The sequence below is a fragment of the Bison bison genome, unplaced genomic scaffold, assembly GCF_000754665.1.
Source record: "Bison bison bison isolate TAMUID 2011002044 unplaced genomic scaffold, Bison_UMD1.0 scf7180017864530, whole genome shotgun sequence".
In the NCBI taxonomy this organism is placed as follows: Eukaryota; Metazoa; Chordata; class Mammalia; order Artiodactyla; family Bovidae; genus Bison; species Bison bison.
Genome location: NW_011495080.1, coordinates 5,973,245 through 5,993,850, shown reverse-complemented (window position 1 = coordinate 5,993,850; position 20,606 = coordinate 5,973,245). Strand labels below are relative to the sequence as shown.

The window sequence follows — 20,606 nt, the reverse complement described above, 5'->3', positions numbered from 1 at the left end:
AATGGAGTCTTTCTGCCAGATGGGTCCGGGGTGGGAAAGAAGGGGTGTCCCCAGAGCCCAGCCCCGTGCCAGGACCCAGCCCAGTGGACTCCTCTAGCCCCTCGAGGGGGCTACACGCATACGCTGCCCTAAAGGCACGGGATCTTTGAAGCAGAGAAGGAAGCGGGGGCACTCTGGCTAGGGTTTTTTGCGGCAGCAGGCTGGGCTTGGGAATGGCTGACCTGCCTGTTTTCTTCAGGAAGTTTCTGCAGGATCATTCTGGCCCCGTTTTCCATGCCGCATATGCGAAAGACAGAGTGTGTTCCCTATAAATACTGTGGGGGGTGGGGAGCTGTGACTATCTTTGATATTTTTTAGTACTGTTCCCCTTATATCTGTGCCAACAAAAGGCTTGTTTCCTCTTTCTGAAACCAAGCAGTGTGCTTAAAAAGTTTGGATTTTAAAATTTGTGTATTGTGTGCTCTCTGATTTAAACAGTAATTTTGCACTCAATCGGTGGCTCCAAAAATCTAGAAAAGAGCATGTTAACTCACAAAGGGAGAGTGTATACTTCAAATTCACATGATATGGGATTGGTCCTAATACTATGCAAAATTAAAATGAGAGCAGACATCTCCGGCATATGAAAAGGACAGCTCTTTGTAGCCAGAGACTTGGCAAAATCAGAAACGCCCTGAACCGTCCCCAGTAGCCAGCAGCAGCGGGTCTTCCCCTCACCTTATGCAGATGGGGTTTCCAGGACTGAGGCTGGCCAGGCAGGAACATCAGCCGTGGTCAGTGAGCAGAAATGCTCCAGGCACCTGGCCTGGGCCCTGGGCCCCCTTTAACATAGCACTTCCACCAACTAGTTCACTGGCTCTGAAAGTCAAAACTCAAAGGACTTTTAAAAAAATAATAATTTTATTTATTTATATATATATTTTGGGCCATGCTAGGTCTTGGTTGCTGTGAAGGCTTTTCTCTGGTTGTGATGAGTGGGGCAGGGGGCACTACTCTCAAGCTGTTGAAGGAAAGAGTGTGTTCCCTATAAATACAATGGGATGTGTGTGCAGGCTTCTCATTGCGGTAGCTTCTCTAGTTGCGGAGCATGGGCTCTAGGCACACGGGCTTCAGTAGTCGTGGCAGGTGGGCTCAGGAGTTTCAGCTTCCAGAGCATAGGCTCAATGGTTGCGGTGCACGGGCTTCGTTGCTCCACGGCATGTGGGATCTTCCTGAACTAGGGATCAGACCTGGGTCTCTTGCACTGGCAGGCAGATTCTTTACCACTGAGCCACCAGGAAAGCCCTGAGAGCACTTTGAGATGCTAGTCCATCATCCTTCTGAGATTTATTACATTTTCGTTATATGTAGCATGCATTAGCTCCCTTAGGAGACTTTCAACTGTTTTCTTTTTTGCTTTAGACAATTATATTTATTAATATATTATTTTGAAATAATTTTAGACTAAGAGAGTTACAAGGAAAGTGCAAGAGTTCCTGAATATCCTTTACATTGCTTCCTTTAGGATTAGCGTCTAAAGAAAACATGGCACAATGACCAAAAAAAGAAAATTAACATCAGTTCAATACTATTTACTAATTAAGGCCTCAATCAAATTTTGCGACCTTTTATTTTTTATGTACTTTCTCTGGCACAGGAAGTTATCCAGGATCCCACGTTTCATCTAGTTTTCCTGTCCAGTTTCTTCTCCAGCTTATGAGAGTTCCTCGGTCTTTTTTATTTATGACATTGACAGATGTTTTCAGCTTCTTAATGTGGGTTATCTCTTATTCGCCTGCTTCCTCAGATCACCCGGAATAGCACATCACATCATAAATATAGATACAGACGCAGATATAGATCCTGAAAGCAAACATGAATGCCAACTCGTATTACATAGGCATCTATGGCACAGGTTGAAAATGGTTTTTCCCATGGTCCCTGTCAGTCAAAGTTCGCTGTTATAATACTTGGCCCCACATTTAATTTAACGATGCTGCTGACCTCATCCTTAAATGCAGGTTTGATAAAGTTCTCCTGACCCTTATCCTAAACAACTTTCATCTCCCACCACAACATCTGCATCTAGGGTTAGGAGAAAGCCTCCAGCCATCACACCCACCAATAAAAAATAAAAGCACACACATCCATCCTGGGGCACATCACTGTTCATAAGGTGCCAAGGATGCTCTTACTTTGGCTTTCTAATCCCTGAGCTCTGAGTTCCCTGGGGGCCCAGATTGGAATTTCATTCAGCGTGGAATCTCAGTGCCCAGTTCAGTGGTCCTCACCCCCAAGTAGGTGCTTGATACCCAAATGCTGAATAGATAGAGAAGTCCTTGGATTTCATCTCTGAAGCTGGGCTTTATCTCTGACTGCTAAGTTTTGTGATTCCATGAATATCAGCTGAGGTTCAAATTGGGCACCTCTTCCCAAAATCATACATTTACCTATTAGTATTCAACAGCATCTACACTGACAGCGTAGAATGCCAGGCTCTGTGCTCAGTGCTAAGAATGACAATGTGGATAGAATAGCCTCGGCCCTCCTGGAGGAGAAGCAACACCTATACACAGACATAGCTGAGGTGTTGTAGAGGCTATAACAAGTGTCATGAGCAGGCATGTGGGAAGCAGAGAGCAGGACAAACTCAGCATCACCTGGGGAGGTCAGGAATGGCTTGTGAGGAGGGAACAGGGTCTTGAAGAAGGTGTAGGACTTCACCAGGAGGAAAACGAAAAGCAAAGCACTTTGGACAGGTGGAGCAATGGGTGAAAGTGAAGAGGGGCCTGTAGGCCGGTGTTTTGTCTTAAGTAGAGTTCAAGGTGTGCGGGCAGGGATGGAAGATGGGACTGGAGAGGTGAGTGGGATGAGATTCTTAGACAATGGAGAATCCCCGAAGGGTCAGAAGCTGGAGGAGACAGGACCAACTCGCCAATGAGGGAGATCACTCTAGCTGCAGTGGGCAGGGGCTCAGGGGGCAGATTCGAGACTGGAGGTGAGCACAGGGCTTTGGGAGGCTAAGGCACTTACTCCTACAGGGCCTGAGCTCAGACAGTGGTGGTGGGAAAGACGAGGAGGGGCTCTAGGCAGCTCCTTGGCCTCTTTGCTGTTTGTTCATCCCTATTTTCCTTAGACCTTAATCATAAAGATGAGCTCATTAGGCAATATTTAATTTAGCTCCTGATTTCTGCTTTTCTAAATATCCACAACGCCTTACCTAAACTGTTGATTCCTTTTCTGGATTAGAAGGAATAAGAATGAAGAATTAAACAGTTAAAGAATGACTGACTCTCTACCTCCAGCATCTGCTTAGTAAATCTGCAGGTGGGCCATGAGGGTAAGAGAATATTCAATTGCAGGCAGATCACCAGAGCAAGACAGAGTCCCAAGGAAGAGGGGAAGAAGTCAACAGGCCTTCACCCAATGGAAAGATGATGGCGAATCTAACCTCCTGCCTTAATAATTAATTGAAATTGTTTCCCCCTTTTTCCCTTTAAAAATTGTCATGGCTGAACAGAATCTTCGGAGCCAGGCCCTGCATACAAGTCCACTTTCTCTCCAGATTGCTGGCTTTTCTGAATATAGCATCTTTCTTCTCTTTGAAACTTGCTCCTCCATTTATTGGCTGTTGAAGGGCAAGCAGTCAAACGTATGTTCAGTTACAGGGCCTGATGCATGAGGTATTTGGAGAGCAGAATCGATAGGACTTGGTGACTTGCTGGATGTGAGCATGGTATGTGTGATATGTCGAGGGCATGGAGCCATGGAAGGAGTCTAGGCTTACTTGGGTTTCTGGGTGAATTATCAAGTGCCAAGGTTTAATGTCACTAACTGAGGTCGAGGACATAGCAGCAAGTTTGGGAGTAGAAAAAGAAGAGTCCTATTTTGAATGTGATGACTCTGAAGGCCCCTGAGGCACTCAGGGGCCATGTCTAGAAGTTTTATCGGTGACACTGAAGCTCTGTCTGTGACACTGAGGTCAGGACAGGAGAGAGATTGGAGAGCCATCGGTGTGCAGGCAGGGGTGGAGACATGGCAGTGGTTATTACCCTGGGATGCTCTGCTGTGAGAAGAAGCTGGAGGCAGAGCCTTTCAGCTCTCATGGAATAGGCTGAGGAAGTGGAGATGGGGGATTTGGAGCTGCCTAGGAGGTAACCAAGAGAGAAGGGTGCCGTGGAAACAGAGAGAAGTGGATATTGTAGTAATAAGATGGTCTAGGGTCACCTGCTGTAAAAACTGAAATTTACAGATTGGATCTGGCAATGGGAGAGTCACTGGAAATCTCGTCTGGAGTGATCTGAACGACATACAGTAACTTGGGGGAGTGTATGGAGATGAGGAAACAGAGGCATTGAGTGTGGGAGGAGGGAAAATGTGGGGTCGAGGGAAAGGTTTGGTTGTATTTGTGTGTTCGATGTATTAAAATTGAAGAGGCACCCATGATTGTGAGCAAAGAGGAAGAATCCAGTTCAAGGGAAGAAGTTCCAGGAAATGAGAGGTGAAGCAGAGATGGAAGGAGTGATCTCAGGCAAAGAAGCTCCGTTGCTGAAGGTGTGGGATTGGCAGAGGAGAAATGGCCTTGGAGTGAGTCAGTGGCAGTTCGAATCTTCTGTGATTTAATAGCTCTGTGACCTTGGGCTTTTACTTAACCTCTCTGAGTTGGAGCCTCTTTTTTTCTATAAAATAAATAATAGCGTGAATCTTCAGAGAAGGCAATGGCACCCCACTCCAGTACTCTTGCCTGGAAAATCCCATGGATGGAGGAGCCTGGTGGGCTGCAGTCCATGGGATCGCTAAGAGTCGGATAAGACTGAGCAACTTGACTTTCACTTTTCACTTTCATGCATTGGAGAAGGAAATGGCAACCCACTCCAGTGTTCTTGCCTGGAGAATCCCAGGGATGGGGGAGCCTGGTGGGCTGCTGTCCATGGGGTCGCACAGAGTCCGACACGACTGAAGTGACTTAGCAGCAGTAGCAGCGTGAATCTTGCAGAATCACCGTGAGAATGTGAGGGAGTATGTGATGCCTAGTTGACACTCAATAAATGGAGGGTCATATTCTTGGGTCAACAAAAGAACTGGTCTACTTCCCACCTCTCTTGGAAGGAGCAGGGGCAACAGGGCGATTGCTCAACGGTCAACAGCAGCTCATGCTGCTCCTTGGCAGACATTTCCCCTCTCGGAGGCCCTCATGCTGGGTCAGAAAAGCGGGTCCTGCCCCAGAACGACAGGTTTTCCCATCGTGGTTGCCTCTAGGTAGGCCAAGCTGCGGGCTGCAAAATCAGGCTTTGTTGTTGTCGTTCAGTTGCTAAGTCGTGTCCCCCTCTTTGCAACCCCATGAACTGCAGCACACCAGGCTCCTCGCTTCTCTTCCTTTGGGCTAAGACCAAGTGTTGTACCCCATTTGATGGATAAGGAAACTGAGGTGTTCATGGAAATGAAGTAGCTGACCTAAGATCACACAGGTGTTGAGTAGTGGACTCGGGATTCGCATCCAGCAGCCTGACTCCTAAAATCATTATACTATTCAGAGAATGAAAACATACATGAATGAAAAGTGATATTTATTGTACTATTATCTTGCCTGACCTGTCTCATAAATATGAGGAAGATGAAATATCTGCTCCTAGGAGCAATCTACAACATAATGCGGGTATAGCAGGCAACTGGTGTTTTTCTCAATTCGGGAAATGATTGGTTCACCATAAGACCCCTCCTACACTTGTTAACGACAGAGGATGAGATGGCTGGATGGCATCACTGACCCGATGGACGTGAGTCTGAATGAACCCCGGGAGTTGGTGATGGACAGGGAGGCCTGGCGAGCTGCGATTCATGGGGTCGCAAAGAGTCGGGACACGACTGAGCGACTGAACTGAACTGAACTGACACTTGTTAAAACCCACACTCCCCCGTATCCCCAAAGAAGCCCACCCAACTTAAATAAAAATTGGCATATATTTATCCTGACAGTTTTCTGTTACTGATACCTCAGGATACAATACACAAGAACTATAGACCAGGTCTGTGTTTAAGTTAAACACGTGCAAGAACTTTTCATTTCATCACTGGACTCTTCACATCCCAGGGTTTCTTGGTCCATCTGCAAAAGTCAGAATTGTAGCACCCCCAATGTACTTTTTACCCCCAGTGTGTTTGTATCACTGTTCCCCTTTCTCACGCCCAGTGATCTTCCAAACTGCCTTAACTGGTTGGTATTTGTTAAAGTTTTTTATTCACTCTTCCTTGATTCATAAAACCTAGGATTATGCAACCCCATTATTACTTCTCCTCTTGGGGGACACACTCCATTTGGGGGACTTAGGTCTTGGGGAAAGGTATCTCGCCCAGGTATCCTTCTTCCTTGCTACAGAGGTGAGTGAAACTATGGGGACAGAGCTGCAGACCCACAAAGATAAACAGGCTGGATGAACAACAGCTACGGGACAGGGCTGGGATGTAGCTCTGAAGGTTCCCATGACCTCATCAACCTCTGAAGCATTGTTTTCCCCTGTCACCAGGGCATTCTGGTAACACTTACACACTCAGAGTGCACAGCTGGGGTGGTAGGCTCTGCCTCTGTGCAGCAGGGAGGCAATGCAGAGCTCTGCTCAAACCGGAAAGAATCCTGACATTTTATCCCAGGTCCAAAGAATCCTGGCGCTTAAGGAGTTCTCTCCCAGCATCTCTTCCTTCATAGCAGGGATGGCTCATCCATTTCTTGTTTATTTCTCTGTGTGCAGTTTTGGGCTTCCTGACTACACACAAGGCCATGACCCTCTCTCTCTATGACCCCTCTTACATCCCAGGGCCTAGCATGGTGCCTGCCCATGGTAGGTGCTCAGTGAAGACTGGTTGGATAAACAAATAAAATTCCAGAGATAATTTGAAAAAAATACAACAGAAAGTTGTATTTCTGTTCTTTGTTTTATCATCAACTAGCTCATGATATCACCCACTCCAGTGTTCTTGCCTGGAGAATCCCAGGGACGGGGGAGCCTGGTGGGCTGCCGTCTATGGGGTCACACAGAGTCGGACACGACTGAAGTGACTTAGCAGCAGCAGCAGCTCATGATATCAGGGAATTCTCTGATCAGAATGTGTTAGTTTCTTTATCTACAAAATGGGGAGACTATATCAGCCCTAACTCTTTTTCAGAGAGGTTTCAAAGCAGCTGGGGAGGCAAAAATTGTTAAGGTTTGAAAAATATAACACTTTTTGTAGCTATTACTCATTATTATTTATTTAATCAATCTCTTTCAGACTTTGCACAGGTTGATGTGGCAAATCATTTGAAATCTTGGAATGAACACTCCATGTCGTATGATGGTGTGCCTCAAGATTGGTTTAAACCCTGGAACCCTTGGGGGACAGTTTATAGATGTGCGGTCTGTGCTGTTTTTAGTGGAGCCCTGGGTCCACTCCCTAGACCAGAAATAGTGACAAATGTAGAAAGGGTGTGAGGGTCAAAACACAGAGGTTTGTCCCTCTGTCCCAAGGGAGGACTGCACCCAGTTAAGTGTTAAGTCGCTCACTCATGTCTGACTCTTTGTGACACTATGGACTGTAGCCTGCTAGGCTCCTCTGTCCATGGAATTCGCCAGACAAGAATACTGGAATGGGTAGCTATTCCCTTCTCCAGGGGATCTTCCCAACCCAGGAACTGAACTTGTGTCTTCTACATTGCAGGCAGATTCTTAACCATCTGAGCCACCAGTTCCTAGTTCCTTCTGAAGTTTGTGTTCTGAGTTTCTCTCCCCTGTGGGGCTTTATTCGTGTCCACATTGGGCTTTTGCTAAACTATGATAAATGGTGGCACCTGAGTCGGCCCCACCAGCTCCGCCACCTCTGCCCTGGCTTTCAAGGGAGGATGTCACTTTACACCCACTGCCGGCGCCCCAGCCCTAGAAGAGCCTCCACCAATGTTTGCTGATTGAAAAATTGACGAACACTAAGATAGTAGCTTCTGTCTCAAGTAATTCTGGGGACCAGGGTGAGCATCACACTTAGTTGGGATCCTGGAAGATAAAGAATGAGTGAAAGTGATAATCCTAGACTTTTAGAAGTTTATAATGGAAATTGTGTGTGCCTTCCTGAAAAACACAGTTTATGGCTTTAGGAAGAGACACATCAGCAAGGACAAAAATGATTATCTAACTATCGATTCTGGGCATAGATGCACTTAAAACAGTTTTTGGAACAGGTAACAATCCACATGATTCAGGAAGTCCAAATGGAATACAGTGATTACTCCCTTCAACCTCTCCCCCAGCCACTCACACTCCTCCCCACAGAACAACCAATGCTATTCCTTTCTTCTGTATTCTTCCAGAGATTATTTTATGCATGTGCAAGAAAAAATAATCTGTTTGGGCTATAATATATGTTACATATATATGTGTGTATGCAGTAAGTATATATTAGCTATAAAAACATGGCAGCTACATATATATCACAACTAAAATATGTAACAGATACAAAATATATATTATATATGCTTTTTTATGTGTTGACTCTGCCTGTGGGTCCATGCTAAGTCGGTTTAGTCATGTCTGACTCTGTGACTCTATGGACTATAGCCCACCAGGCTCCTCTGTCTATGCGGTTCTCCAGGCAAGAGTACTGAAGTGGTTGCCATTTCCTCCTCCGGGGCATCTTCCTGACCCAAGGATCAAATTTGTGTCTCTTACGTCTCCTTCATTGGCAGACGGGTTCTTTACCACTAGCGCCACTGAGACTGGAGAAGGCAATGGCACCCCACTCCAGTACTGTTGCCTAGAAAATCCCATAGACGGAGGAGCTTGGTAAGCTGCAGTCCATGGGGTTGCTAAGAGTTGGACACGACTGAGCTACTTCACTTTCACTTTTCACTTTCATGCATTGGAGAAGGAAATGGCAACCCACTCCAGTGTTCTTGCCTGGAGAACCCCAGGGACAGGAGAGCCTGGTGGGCTGCCGTCTATGGGGTCACACAGAGTCGGACACGACTGAAGTGACTTAGCAGCAGCAGCAGCAGCCACTGAGACTTTACTTGGGATATTCAATAATATAGTAGCCCATAAATTAAAATCCAACATTTACTAAGCCCAACATGAGCACAGGCTGTGAAAGAAACTGGACCTCAAGATGAATATAACAGAAACCTTGAATCCTGCTCAAAAAGAGCTACCACTTAGGACGGGGTTGAGATGCATCTTGTTTCAGTTAATTCAGCCTGTACCCAGAGACAGCCTGGGGTGAGAGTGGGGGATAGGAAAGTAAGGGGGGCGTGGGGTGGTGAAGTCAAGTTTTAAAAGAGAATTATCACTTTTCTCTATTCTCTGTCCCTGGAAACTAACCGTTGAATGAGTCATTGTAAAGCAGGTCCCATTTTCTCCATAAAAATAATGCTGCAGTCGGAGGTTACATTCTGAAATAAAGACTTGGGCTCAAAAAATACGAATATGACTGGAGAGGTCATAAGAGCAAAGAACCATAAACCTTTATAATCACTTAAAATAATAAAAGTATGCTCCAAAGCGTTTTACAAAAGTACATAATTATACCAATCATATTAATAACACAGAGGGCCACAGTGAGCCGTAAAATGTACAGGCAGTACATAAAAAAGACGGCATTGCTGCCTCCTAAATTTTCTCTAGGACTGATATATTGCTTATGATAAGTATTAATTAAAAGATTAATTAACAATATTTCTCCCTGCCCATCAAAGAATTTTTTAAAAAGGCTTTTTGAGACTAATTTGAAGCTACTTTGAGATAATAATTTGGAGGCATTTTTTGATTTAATAATTTAATAAATCTTGAGAGACCTTTTAGGCATCCAGAGCTCATTATAAACTTATCCAAGAAAGTTTGAACCATTGCCTAATTCTCCCAATACATTTTCTTTGATGGGGACAGAGATGTTCAAAATCACTCCTTTGATCTTAACATTGCCTTTAAAATGGCAGCAGCTCATTCAGACACCAAAAATTTCTGAGCACAAACTTTGCACTAGACACTGAGGATTAAAAAGAAAAAGGAATAAGGTATGATGTCCACCTGGAAGAACTCATAATGGACGGACCAGCTATTATTAACATCAGCAGCTACATTTTTGAAGGTTTAGTAGGCACCATGGCAAATTTAGCCACCCATTAGCTCATTTAATCTCTGTGTTAGAAGGAAGATACTTTTCAAATGTGTTTGAGAGAGGAGGAAGCAGTTTAAGCTAACCCAGGTGTTATGGGTTGAATTGTGTTTCCCCCCACCAAAAAAATGTTGAAGTCCTGACACCCGGTATCTGAAAAGCAGCCTTCTTTGGAAACAGGGCAGTTGCAGATGTAATTAAGCTAAAATAAATTCACACTGGAATGGGATGGTCCCTTGATCCCACATGGTTGGTGAACTTTTAAGATGAGGAGAGAGACAAAGAGGAGAGGACCAGGTGAAGATAGATACATGGGAGAAGATGGCACGTGAAGACGGAGGCAGAGATTGGAGCCGTGTGTCTACCAGTCAAGGAAGGCCAAGGTTACCAGCCGTGTCCAGAAGCTAGTTGAGAGGCATGGACAGGTTTTTCCAGGATCTGCAGAAAGAATCCACATTACAACACCCTGATTTCAGACTTCTGGCCTCCAGAACTGTGAGACAGTACCTACATTTCTGTGAATTTAAGCCACCCAGTTTGTGGTCCTTTACTAGAGCAGCCCTGGGAAATCCCTGGTGGCTCAGTGGTAAAGAATTCGCCTGCCAATGCAGGAGACATGGGTTTGATCCCTGGGTCGGGAAGATCCCCTGGAGAAGGAAATGGCTTATCTACTCCAGTATTCTTGCCTGCAAAATCCCATGGACAGAGAAGCCTGGCGAGCTACAGTCCATGGGGTCTCATAGGACATGACTGAGCGACTAAACAACAGCAGAGGAAATGAATATCCCACGCCACACAGCTGTTGAGGTGGAGCCAGGCTGGGTCTGCCTCCAAGCTCACTCTCTTACTGTCACCTTGAGAGTGGGAGAAATGTCCAGCAGAGGGGACAAAGCTCCTCGGAGGACAGGGAGGAGCAATCACCTCTGCCTGCAGGTGGGAGCTTCTCAGAGGAGGGAAATTTTGAATGGGATCTCACAGTTAAGGAGGCGTTCCCCAGGGCCAGAAGGCTGGGGTGGAGGGGTGTACTGGGGAGAAGGATCAGCTGATGAGAGGTGAGAAGTATGTTTCTGGTGGAGATGGTGACAGTTTTTGCCCTAAAGAGGAAGGATTCCTGTAAAGTGAGGACTCTGAAGCTGAAGCTCCAGTACTTTGATGTGAAGAGCCGACTCACTGGAAAAGACTCTGAAGCTGGGAAAGATTGAAGGCAGGAAGAGAAGGGGATGACAGAGGATGAGATGGTTGGATGGCATCACCGACTCGATGGACATGAGTCTGAGCAAACTCCGGGAGTTGGTGAAGGACAGGGAAGCCTGGCATGCTGCAGTCCATGGGGTTGCAAAGAGTGACTGAGTGACCGAACAACAACAGTCCCCACTTCTTTCCTCCCCACTGCCCCACGTCCTTCATAAGTGGAGGCCAACGTCCCTTCCCAGCACCTGTTCCAGGCCCATGGGCCTTCCTTCCCAGATTCACTCTTCTGCTCTTGGAGCCTCTGTCCTTACCATCCCCATGGTTGATCCCTCTGGTCCCCAGTGGACCAGGTCTCCACCCTGAACACCACCTCCTCAGAGAAGCCTCCGAGGTATCATCCTCTGCCTCCTGGAGCTTCCCCGTTGCCAAGCTCAGTTTTTTTCAAACATCTCATTATCATTTGTATTCTCTGTGTTTTCTACCTCCACGCCCCCAATTTAGATTTAAGCTCTGTGTGAGCAGAGACCCCCACCTGGCCTGTCCCCAGAATAGAGGGCTGGGTCTCAGACTAAGGAATGGTTTCTACAAAGAATTGTCAAGTGAATGAAGGAAGAACTTTCTAGCAGTGAAAGCAATTTAAAAGGTCAAATGGGTGGTCCCAGGAGGGCCTATCTGTCTGAAGGGATTCAACAGAGGTACTACAGGTGGGTTTGCAGGCATAGAAGGCAACTGTAAAACAGAGACTCTGACTGGGCTCTGCCAATAGCCAGACTGTGTCTTCACCAGGACCTAGGTCTAGAAGAGAGAGGCCTTGACACCCATGAGAGTCCAGGAGCTTCCTGGCAGGAAACATCTTAGGGAAGAATAGAATCATGCACGTCACTCAGGTTCTAGAACAACAGGCCAGGCCAGAGAGGTTTCAATTCTTTAAAAAAAAATGTGTGTGTGTGTGTGTGTGTGTGTGTGTGTGTGTGTGTGATGTGGACCATTTTTAAAGTCTTTCTTGAATTTGTTACATTGTTGTTATGTTTTGGTTTTTTTTGGCCATGAAGCAGGTGGGAGCTTAGCTAGCTCCCTGACCAGGGATCAAACCCACATCCCCCACATTGGAAGGCAAGGTCTTAACCAGCCATCCCAAGAAGTTTCAACTCTGAGGCCAGCAAATACCTGTTCCCAAGCTCCCATACAGAGTGGGGCTGAATCACAAAGAAAATAAAACCAGAAAGAGACACTAGGCACCGAGAGAGCAGGAAGCATGAGTGGCCCAGGCTGCGATGGCCAGAGGTTCCATCAGGGCAGAGAGTAGGTCTGTAGGCAGCAGCATCAGCAGCATGGAGAGGCAGCCATCATGGCAGGAACCTGGAGAGCTGCTACACAGCTGGGGAGTGTCAGCTGGAGTGGGCGTGGCCTGCCCAGAACACGAGGGCCCCTCTCCTAATTATTAGCACAAAGGTGTCATCCGGGCCTGCACCAGGGCAGGTGGGCATGATGTTGGCGGCCAGACTGGAGAGCTGTGTTCTTACATGGCACGCTCCCTAGTGATAGGCTGGGATTGAGGAGGGCAGGGCCCAGGGAGCAGGGAGCCAGGGAAATACTGGCCAGTTTATAGTCTCTGTGGCTCCTTTTTGCTCCTGAATTGGTTGTGTCTGAGAAAACAGAGTAGCCAATGTTCCTTAGATTATTAAATTATCCCGCCTTTGCCTTCAGTGTCGCAAGTACTTCCTGATTCTTCCTTGCTGTGCTATCAGAATACTTCACACTTCAGTGATGAGCCAGAAGGAAAATCAGTAGAACTAGAGCTGCGAGGGATTTCTCCCTGACTTGATGAGATGGACAGCTTGCCTGTCCCTTCCTGTCCCAGGGGAGAAGGGGCTGGTTGAGTGAGTCCCTACCTGCCAGGAACTGTGTTCTATTTGGAGAGGTTAAGGCAATAAAGAAGACACGCACATATACATACACATCCCTCAAGACTGCACGCACATGTCAGAGTTCAGAGGCCTATCTTCATCTGCATTGATGGGGTTGCAGGGGGCGATGTGTGGTGTGGGTGAAGGGAAGTCCTTCAGCCAGGGACTGAGGTTAGGGCACAAAAACCCTAATCTTCTTGTTCAGAGAGAGCTGTGACATTAAAGGGCCCTTTCAGAGAACACAGTTATGGAGTGTTCATTCCCTCTGTGACAGGTGCAGTCTTCGATGTACATATTTTATAGAAATGAAGTCGCTTAATTCCTATGACAATGGATAAATGGATAAGGGGACCCTGATGCCCAAAGAGGTGGCCCCATAGCCTAACGGGACCAAAGCAGGGGCAGTGAGGCCTAGGAGGACACATGTCACAGGTCCCATGTCTTTTTCCATCAGCGAGTCCTCGGGGTCTACCTCAGTGCCCAGAGCATGGTAAATGTTCTGTAACTATCTGTGGAGTGAGTGAAAACAAGACAACCCGCCAGAACATTAAGGTTTACTTCGTAAGAGCATCTCCACACGCTCAGCTCATGTCTATCTTCACGTTTACTTGTGAGGGTGGATGGGAGCAGGAATTCTCCTCCATGCTGTTATTCTCATTATTGTCATCATTCTCCTTTTGCAGAGAACAGGACTATCCAGGAGATCAGAGAATTCTCTTTTCCGTGGGATGAGAAGACTTCAAAGTCCTGCCCATGTCTTCTAATCTTCGGCTCCCAAATCCTGGGTTCTTCCTCGGGCACCCTGACGGTGAAGAAAGGTGCTGAATCCACCAGAAACAACCTTATTCCAGTGGGGAAGCTTGTGTCTTCCTTGGCATCTTGTACTCCTTCCCTCCCATCTCCTCCTCACCTCCCTCTCTACACAAAGAAAACTGTCTTCCTGCCCTTAGAAGAAGGTGGCCCCCAGCTCCAGCTCTCAACATCCCTACCACCCCTCCAGCTAAGAAGGTTGGATGCACTGGAAAAGCCCCAGGCTTCCAGATTAACCTTGCAAAACCACTCGGCTGTAGCTGGTCTCAGTTGAGCCCCCACCTGCAGGTGATACCACCTCAGGACTGGAGGGTTGACTAAGTGAACTATAGCATGGAAAAGTGCTCTGTGCATTTTGAAATCTATGCAGATGTTCATTATTATCACTTTTAGAGCTCTGCCTCCCTAGAGGTTCTAACCTCTAGAAATATCCAGAGTTTCCAAATCTCACTCTGGGGAGGGGAAACCTAACCAGTGCCTCGTCCCCTTCCTTCTGGGGAAATAATGGATGGGGATCCATGTAAGAGGAAGGAGGCCATGAAGAAGCGAGGGGATGCTCTGTTTTGTGGGAAACAGTAGGAGGAGCAGGATTTTGTCCAACAAACAGGTCTGCTGGGTCAGTTCACACCCTACACCTTAGCGCAAAAATAAACTTGGATGAGGCCGACTCTACGTGAATTCTGAGTAGAAGGGGAGGTTATCTGGTTCAATAAGAATTTAATAAACTTCCAATATGTTCCCTGACGCCACCATAGGAATATATGGAAAGGAACTCTTCCAGGTTTCACCTTTCTGATAACTTCATCCCTCTGCAACAGAGTCAAGAAAGGAAAAAAAAAAGTCACTTATTAGTCAGAAATATGTCATAAAGTATACATATAAATCCACGACTTTGTGTATTTACTCTGAGTCTATTAACTCTTCATGTGCACATAATTCTAGCAGATTAAGAAGTCAGAAACCTAAAAAAAAAAGTCACAAACTTGAAAGAGAGGTGGGTCTGTAAACAGCAGTCTAAAACTAACCTTTAGGCTATCTTAAAAAAAAAAAAAAAATTAACTAGGTATACCAGAAAGCAATCTACCAAAAATGGTTATGACAAGTCAAAGTCAGCTATGATGTCTTGTGTGGGTCAAAGGGCCTTAGGTACCTCAGTAGCTTTTGTACTGACATCACTGTATGACCACGTGGTACAGAACAAATGCGACCACAGAACATGAGAATTAAGATCAACGCTTGGTGTCGTCAGGCTAACTCTGAGAGCCAGAGAGGTGAAGAAACTTGCTCAAGTTTGCACAGCTAGCCAGGCAAGGTGAGAAATGGCATGAAGGTGAGTCCTTTCTCTTTGTCCCAGGGTCCTTTCTACTGCTTACACAGGGTGCCAAGCCAAGATCCTGAGTTTCCAAGAAAAACGCAAATTCTTTTTTTTTTTTTCAAATTTTTTGGTCATAATTTTATTGAGATGTCATTTACACATTTAATGTAGATAAATACCCAGAAGAGTTCCAGTTTCTCCACAACCTTGCCAACTCTCGTCTTTTTAAAAAATTATAGCCATTCTGACAAATGTGAGATGAGGTCTCTTGTGGCTTTTTTTTTTTTTTAACTTTTTATTTTGTATTGGAGTATAACTGATAGTGTTTTGATAGTTTCAGAGGAATAGCTAAGGGACTCACCCATACATATACATGCATCCGTTTCCCCTAAACCCCCCTCCCATCCAGGCTGCCACGTAAGATTGAGCAGAGTTCTCTGTGCTATAACAGTAGGTCCTTGTTGGTTGTCCATTTTAAATACAGCAGTGTGTACCCGTCTGTCCCAATCTATCTATTCCCTAAGTATCCCTTCACCCCTGGCAACCATAAGCTCATTCTCTAGGTCTGTGAGTCTCTGTTTTGTAAGTAGATTATTTTGTACCATTTCTGAAAAACTCAAATTCTGTTCTATGTCTTCTGAGGCATCAGGAGGGTATGATTCCTTCTAGAAAGGATTCCATTGCAAATGAGGACAATGAAGAAAAGTCTGTGGGATTTCCCTGGCAGCCCAGTGGTTAGGATTCCAATCTTCCAATGCAAGGGGCATGGGTTCGACCACTGGTCAGGGAACTAAGTCCCATTTACCAAGTGGCCTAATTTAAAAAAAAAAATTTTTTTTTAAAGAAGACTGAGAGCTTAAAAAGGTCTACTGGGGAATTGATGCCCACAGACACACTGCCAGCTATCTAGAAGCAGAGTCTAACCCTGAGGAATCTGACAACAAAGGTTTTCCTATGGTGAGAAGGAAGGGTCCCTCAGGAGCCCACACTGACTTGGAGGGTTTGGGCCCGGCAGACCTGATCCATGATCAAGCGAAGGCAGCCCAGGCAGGAGAAGCAAAGGGTGGTGCTGACAGGAGAGCTGATGGACCAACAGACTCCTGACCCCCTGAAACGTGCCAGTGGAGCCTGTGCAATGTCTTGTCGGGCATATAAATACCCGACAGGCTATTATCAGGACTCCACCGCCCCGTTATTTGAACGATCCTGCCCCTGCTGGTGGGCATCCTGCCAGTCTGCATTCCCACATCCTGCTGCTGACTTGGGGCCCACCCGTTTCTATATTGAGACACTCCTCGCTATAAAGAACGGGAGCCGGGCACAAAAGAAAGGCCCTTTCGAGAAGGCTGTCACATGGGCCAACAAAGGGCAGGAAGTGGCGGGCGGTGGCCCCGTGTCCGTCCCCAAGCCCAGCTCACCTGGCTGGGCTGTAGGCCCTTTGTGCAAAAAATGTCAGGCCCAAGCCCCGAACTTCCTGCCATTTGTCAGGCTGTGCCGTGACCTGGAGTTCACCGAAATGCTTGCGGCTCCCAACAATACACACACGCATCCTTTGGAAAAATCCTCTCTCCCCGCTCCTCCAGGCAGCAGTGGTTTTTTTATGGAAGTGGCTGGGGTGGGGGTGGGATGGTCCAGGGCCGAGAAATGGAAGTTTCAGTCGTATTTCTTTCTTAAAGAAGCCCAGCTCAGACAGGGCCCGGAAAGGGCAGAATCGCAGGTGTGGGACAGGGGCTCTGGGATCTGACCCCAGCTCTGCTCCTGATCAGCTTGGAGCCATGAGCCCTTTGCGGGAGGGTATCTGTTTCTGTGACCTATTGGATTTTCTTATGCCCCACCAGCCAGGTGCTCCCATCCCACCTGCCTCCCTTGAGGCTCTAGGATTTTACTGCCCAAGAAAGAGATGCAATCAGTGTCACGAATACCTGTCTGCCTACAGAGAAGCAAAAATTCAGCCTGTGTGTCTGAGACCTGAGACAGAGCTGAAGGCATGGGGTCACCACTGCCCAGCCAGCCATGCCTCTGGCTCCCAGGCTGGACCTGGTGAGAGGAGACTCATGAGGCTTCTCCAGGCAACAACTGAACAAAGACATCCACCCCTCATTCCACTCGAACTGTTTTCACCTGGTGAGGAGCTGCAGACAGGCTTCAGAACACTGGGACAGGTGTTAATAAAATAGTCACCCGTCCCCTGCAAACTGAAGAAAAAGAAACAATGAATTTTTCGGTTTACTAGATTTATCCATTTGAAAGCACTGTCCTTTTATTCTGAGATTATTTCTGAAATGAAGAAGAGAAACACAGTGAATTTTTCCATCCTGCTGCTGCTGCTGCTGCTAAGTCACGTCAGTCGTGTCTGACTCTGTGTGACCCCATAGACGGTACCCAACAGGCTCCTCTGTCCCTGGGATTCTCCAGGCAAGTTCCATCCTGCTAAGCTTCTTCAATTTCAAGGAGTGTCCTTTACTCTGCGTTGATGTTCTTCCTACTTTCCCGGTGCTACTTTGTGAGTGTTAAAATGTGCTTTTGTTGGTGAAATCACGGTAATTAAAAAAAATGTTTTTATTTGATGAAACAAAAAACTGACAGCCCTGTGCTGGCCCCCTGATCAGAAACAAAACAACCACCACTGCAGCATGTAACATCCCCACGTCTAGGAGCCATGGTCTAGGGCACAGAAGGAGTGGGATACTGGGCTGTCTAGACTACAGACCTGTAATGGTGATGCCCTGCAAGACCTCAGGGATTCTGTGCGGAAGTGTGGGGTGGGCATTACTTGTGCTGTTGGAGCTCAGAGGGGAGGCCAGTCAGTGAAAGCCTTGTTCATGGTAAAAGGGCTCAATTAACACTGGCTGAATAGATGAATTACTGGAAAGCGTCTAAGAGGACTTAGCAAAATGGGGACTGGGAGGCATCGGGGTTCTTGGTGAGGGGATGAAATACAGAAGGGTATTTCTGGTCAGTGGGTCAGCCTGAGCCAAGGCACAGAGGCCCCAAAGGGCCGGCATGTATCCCTGGTGTAAGGGGTCTGGCCTGGCCTGGAGCAGAGATACTCCTAACTGGACAAGTGGGATGTGAATGTTAGGTAGGTGGGCATGCACCTTGGGAGCCAGACAAATATGTTTGGCCTTGCATCCTCAGTCCCTTCAGTCATATCTTTGCACCCTGTGGACTGCAGCCCGCCAGGCTCCTCCATCCATGGGATTCTCCAGGCAAGAATACTGGAGTGGGTTGCCATTTCCTTCTCCAGGGGATCTTCCCAACCCAGGGATCGAACCTGCATCTTCTGTGTCTCCTGCATTGCAGGCAGATTCTTTAACTACTGAGCGACCTGGGAAGCCCTCAGTCATTAATAGGGAGCCACGGACGTTTCATGAGCAGCATGGTGCCAGGGTGAAATGCTAACTGAAGACTGTTAGCCTGGCAGCCATGTGGAAGGGGCTTGGAAACCAGGACCCAGGGAGTTGTCCGAGGGCTCCAGCCTGCAAGGGCAGGGACGGGGCCTTGGGCGGTGGTGCTGGTGTGGGGCAACGCCAGGATGGGATGGGAAGGGTGCTGGATTGTGCCTGAGATTTTAATCCAGGAGCCTAGAAGGGTTTTGACGTGACTGAATGGGGGGAAATGTGGGTGAGATGGGAGGTTTGGAAGAAGCCAGAGGATGAGCTCGATCTCGAGCTTGCCAGTTCTGAGGGGATGGCTGGGTCTGCAAGGACGTGCCCAGCCTCCTGGTCCTGGAGTGACAGTGCAGGGAGCAGCACAACCACCCTACCCGGCAGCAGAGAGAGGCCGCCTGGCTTCCCGGTGCTGGGGTGAGAGCGCAGTGGGCAGCACGACCACCCTGCCCGGCAGCAGGGAGAGGCCGCCTGGCTTCCCGGTGCTGGGGTGAGAGCGCAGTGGGCAGCACGACCACCCTGCCCGGCAGCAGGGAGAGGCCGCCTGGCTTCCCGGTGCTGGGGTGAGAGCGCAGTGGGCAGCATGACTGCCCTGCCCGGCAGCAGAGAGAGGCCACCTGGCTCCTGAGCAGGGCCTGCAGTTTGGGGGTCTGGTGGGCGTGGAGGTGCCGGCCCTTCCCCGACGGCCTCCAGTTTGGCCTAATAATGTGTGGAATTCAGGCCTGGATGAAAGGCATTTAAAACTGCCAGTGATGAACGGCCCCTCTCGCTGAGAGGGAGGCTGTCAGGAGGGCCGCGTGCTCGGGCAGCTGAGATAACCCCAGGTTATTTCAGGAAGAGAGCCCTAAGAAGATAAACAGGTCAGCGGCCAGCAGATGGACAGATAACCTGCCTTATCCGAGACTGAGGCAAGAGAGGGCCCTCCCGGGACAGGGTTGTCTGAGACAGGAAGGTGCCAAAGCGCCTCAGAGGGAGAACACGATGGGAGCAGGACTGGGGCTGTGGCTCAGCTCGGAGCGGAGGGCGGAGGGGCACCTCACTGCCCAGTCCAGTCTCTCCCTGGGCAGCAGACAGAAGTCCCTCAGATTCTGATGGGAAGTGGAGGCTGGAGTTCCCTGTTGTTGTCATTCAGTCACTTAATCATGTCCAACTCTCTGCGACCACATAGATTGTAGCACACCAGGCTTCCCTGTCCTCCACTATCTCCTGGAGTTTGCTCAAACTCATGTCCTCTGAGTTAATGATACCATCCAACTATCTAATCTCTGTTGCCCCCTTCTCCTCCTGCCCTCAATCTTTCCCAGCATCAGGATGTTTTCCAATGAGTCAGCTCTTCACATCAGGTGGCCAAAGTACTGGAGCTTCATCTTTAGCATCAATCCTCCCAATGAATATTCAGGGTTCCCTAAGGTCACCCCAAAATCAGGAGCTCCAGACCTTATTCAGGTCTGAATGCCCAACAACAGCCCCGGAGACTGCAGGTTTTTTATGTTTTACTCTTTCAGCTTGTTCAGGAGGCAGTTTTCCACCTGTGTTTATTGGAGGCACAACCCGCTGTGGTGCTAGGCATGTGTGTGTGGGGTGTGGTGTATGTGTGTGTGTGAGTGCCGTGTATGGGCTTGGTGGTTGTAGATGTGGAGGGTGTGAGACTGGTGAGTGTAATGGACGTGTGTGGGCTAGTGTGTATGGATCCAGTATGTGTTCTGGGGTGTGGGTGAGAGTGTGCAGTGTGTGTGTGCGGTGTGTGTCGGCAGGATGTGTGCATGTGTGGTGTGTGTGTGTGAGTGTCCAGTGTGGGTCTGGGGAGGGTGGTGTGTGTGTGTGTGCAGTGCTCGTGTGAGGGGGGTGTGTATATCTAGGGAGCAGTATGCTTGCAACTTA

At 47.8% G+C, this 20,606-nt stretch overlaps 1 protein-coding gene across 1 annotated transcript in view; it reads right to left on the bottom strand.

Annotated features, from left to right (window-relative positions):
* Positions 1-20,606, bottom strand: part of PODXL (podocalyxin-like) — a 111,346-nt gene that overhangs the window by 52,788 nt on the left and 37,952 nt on the right. Inside the window, exon 3 of the mRNA XM_010831753.1 lies at positions 2,640-2,728. Within this exon, the coding sequence (XP_010830055.1) occupies positions 2,640-2,728 (89 nt within the window). The remainder of the gene's footprint in view (positions 1-2,639; positions 2,729-20,606) is intronic.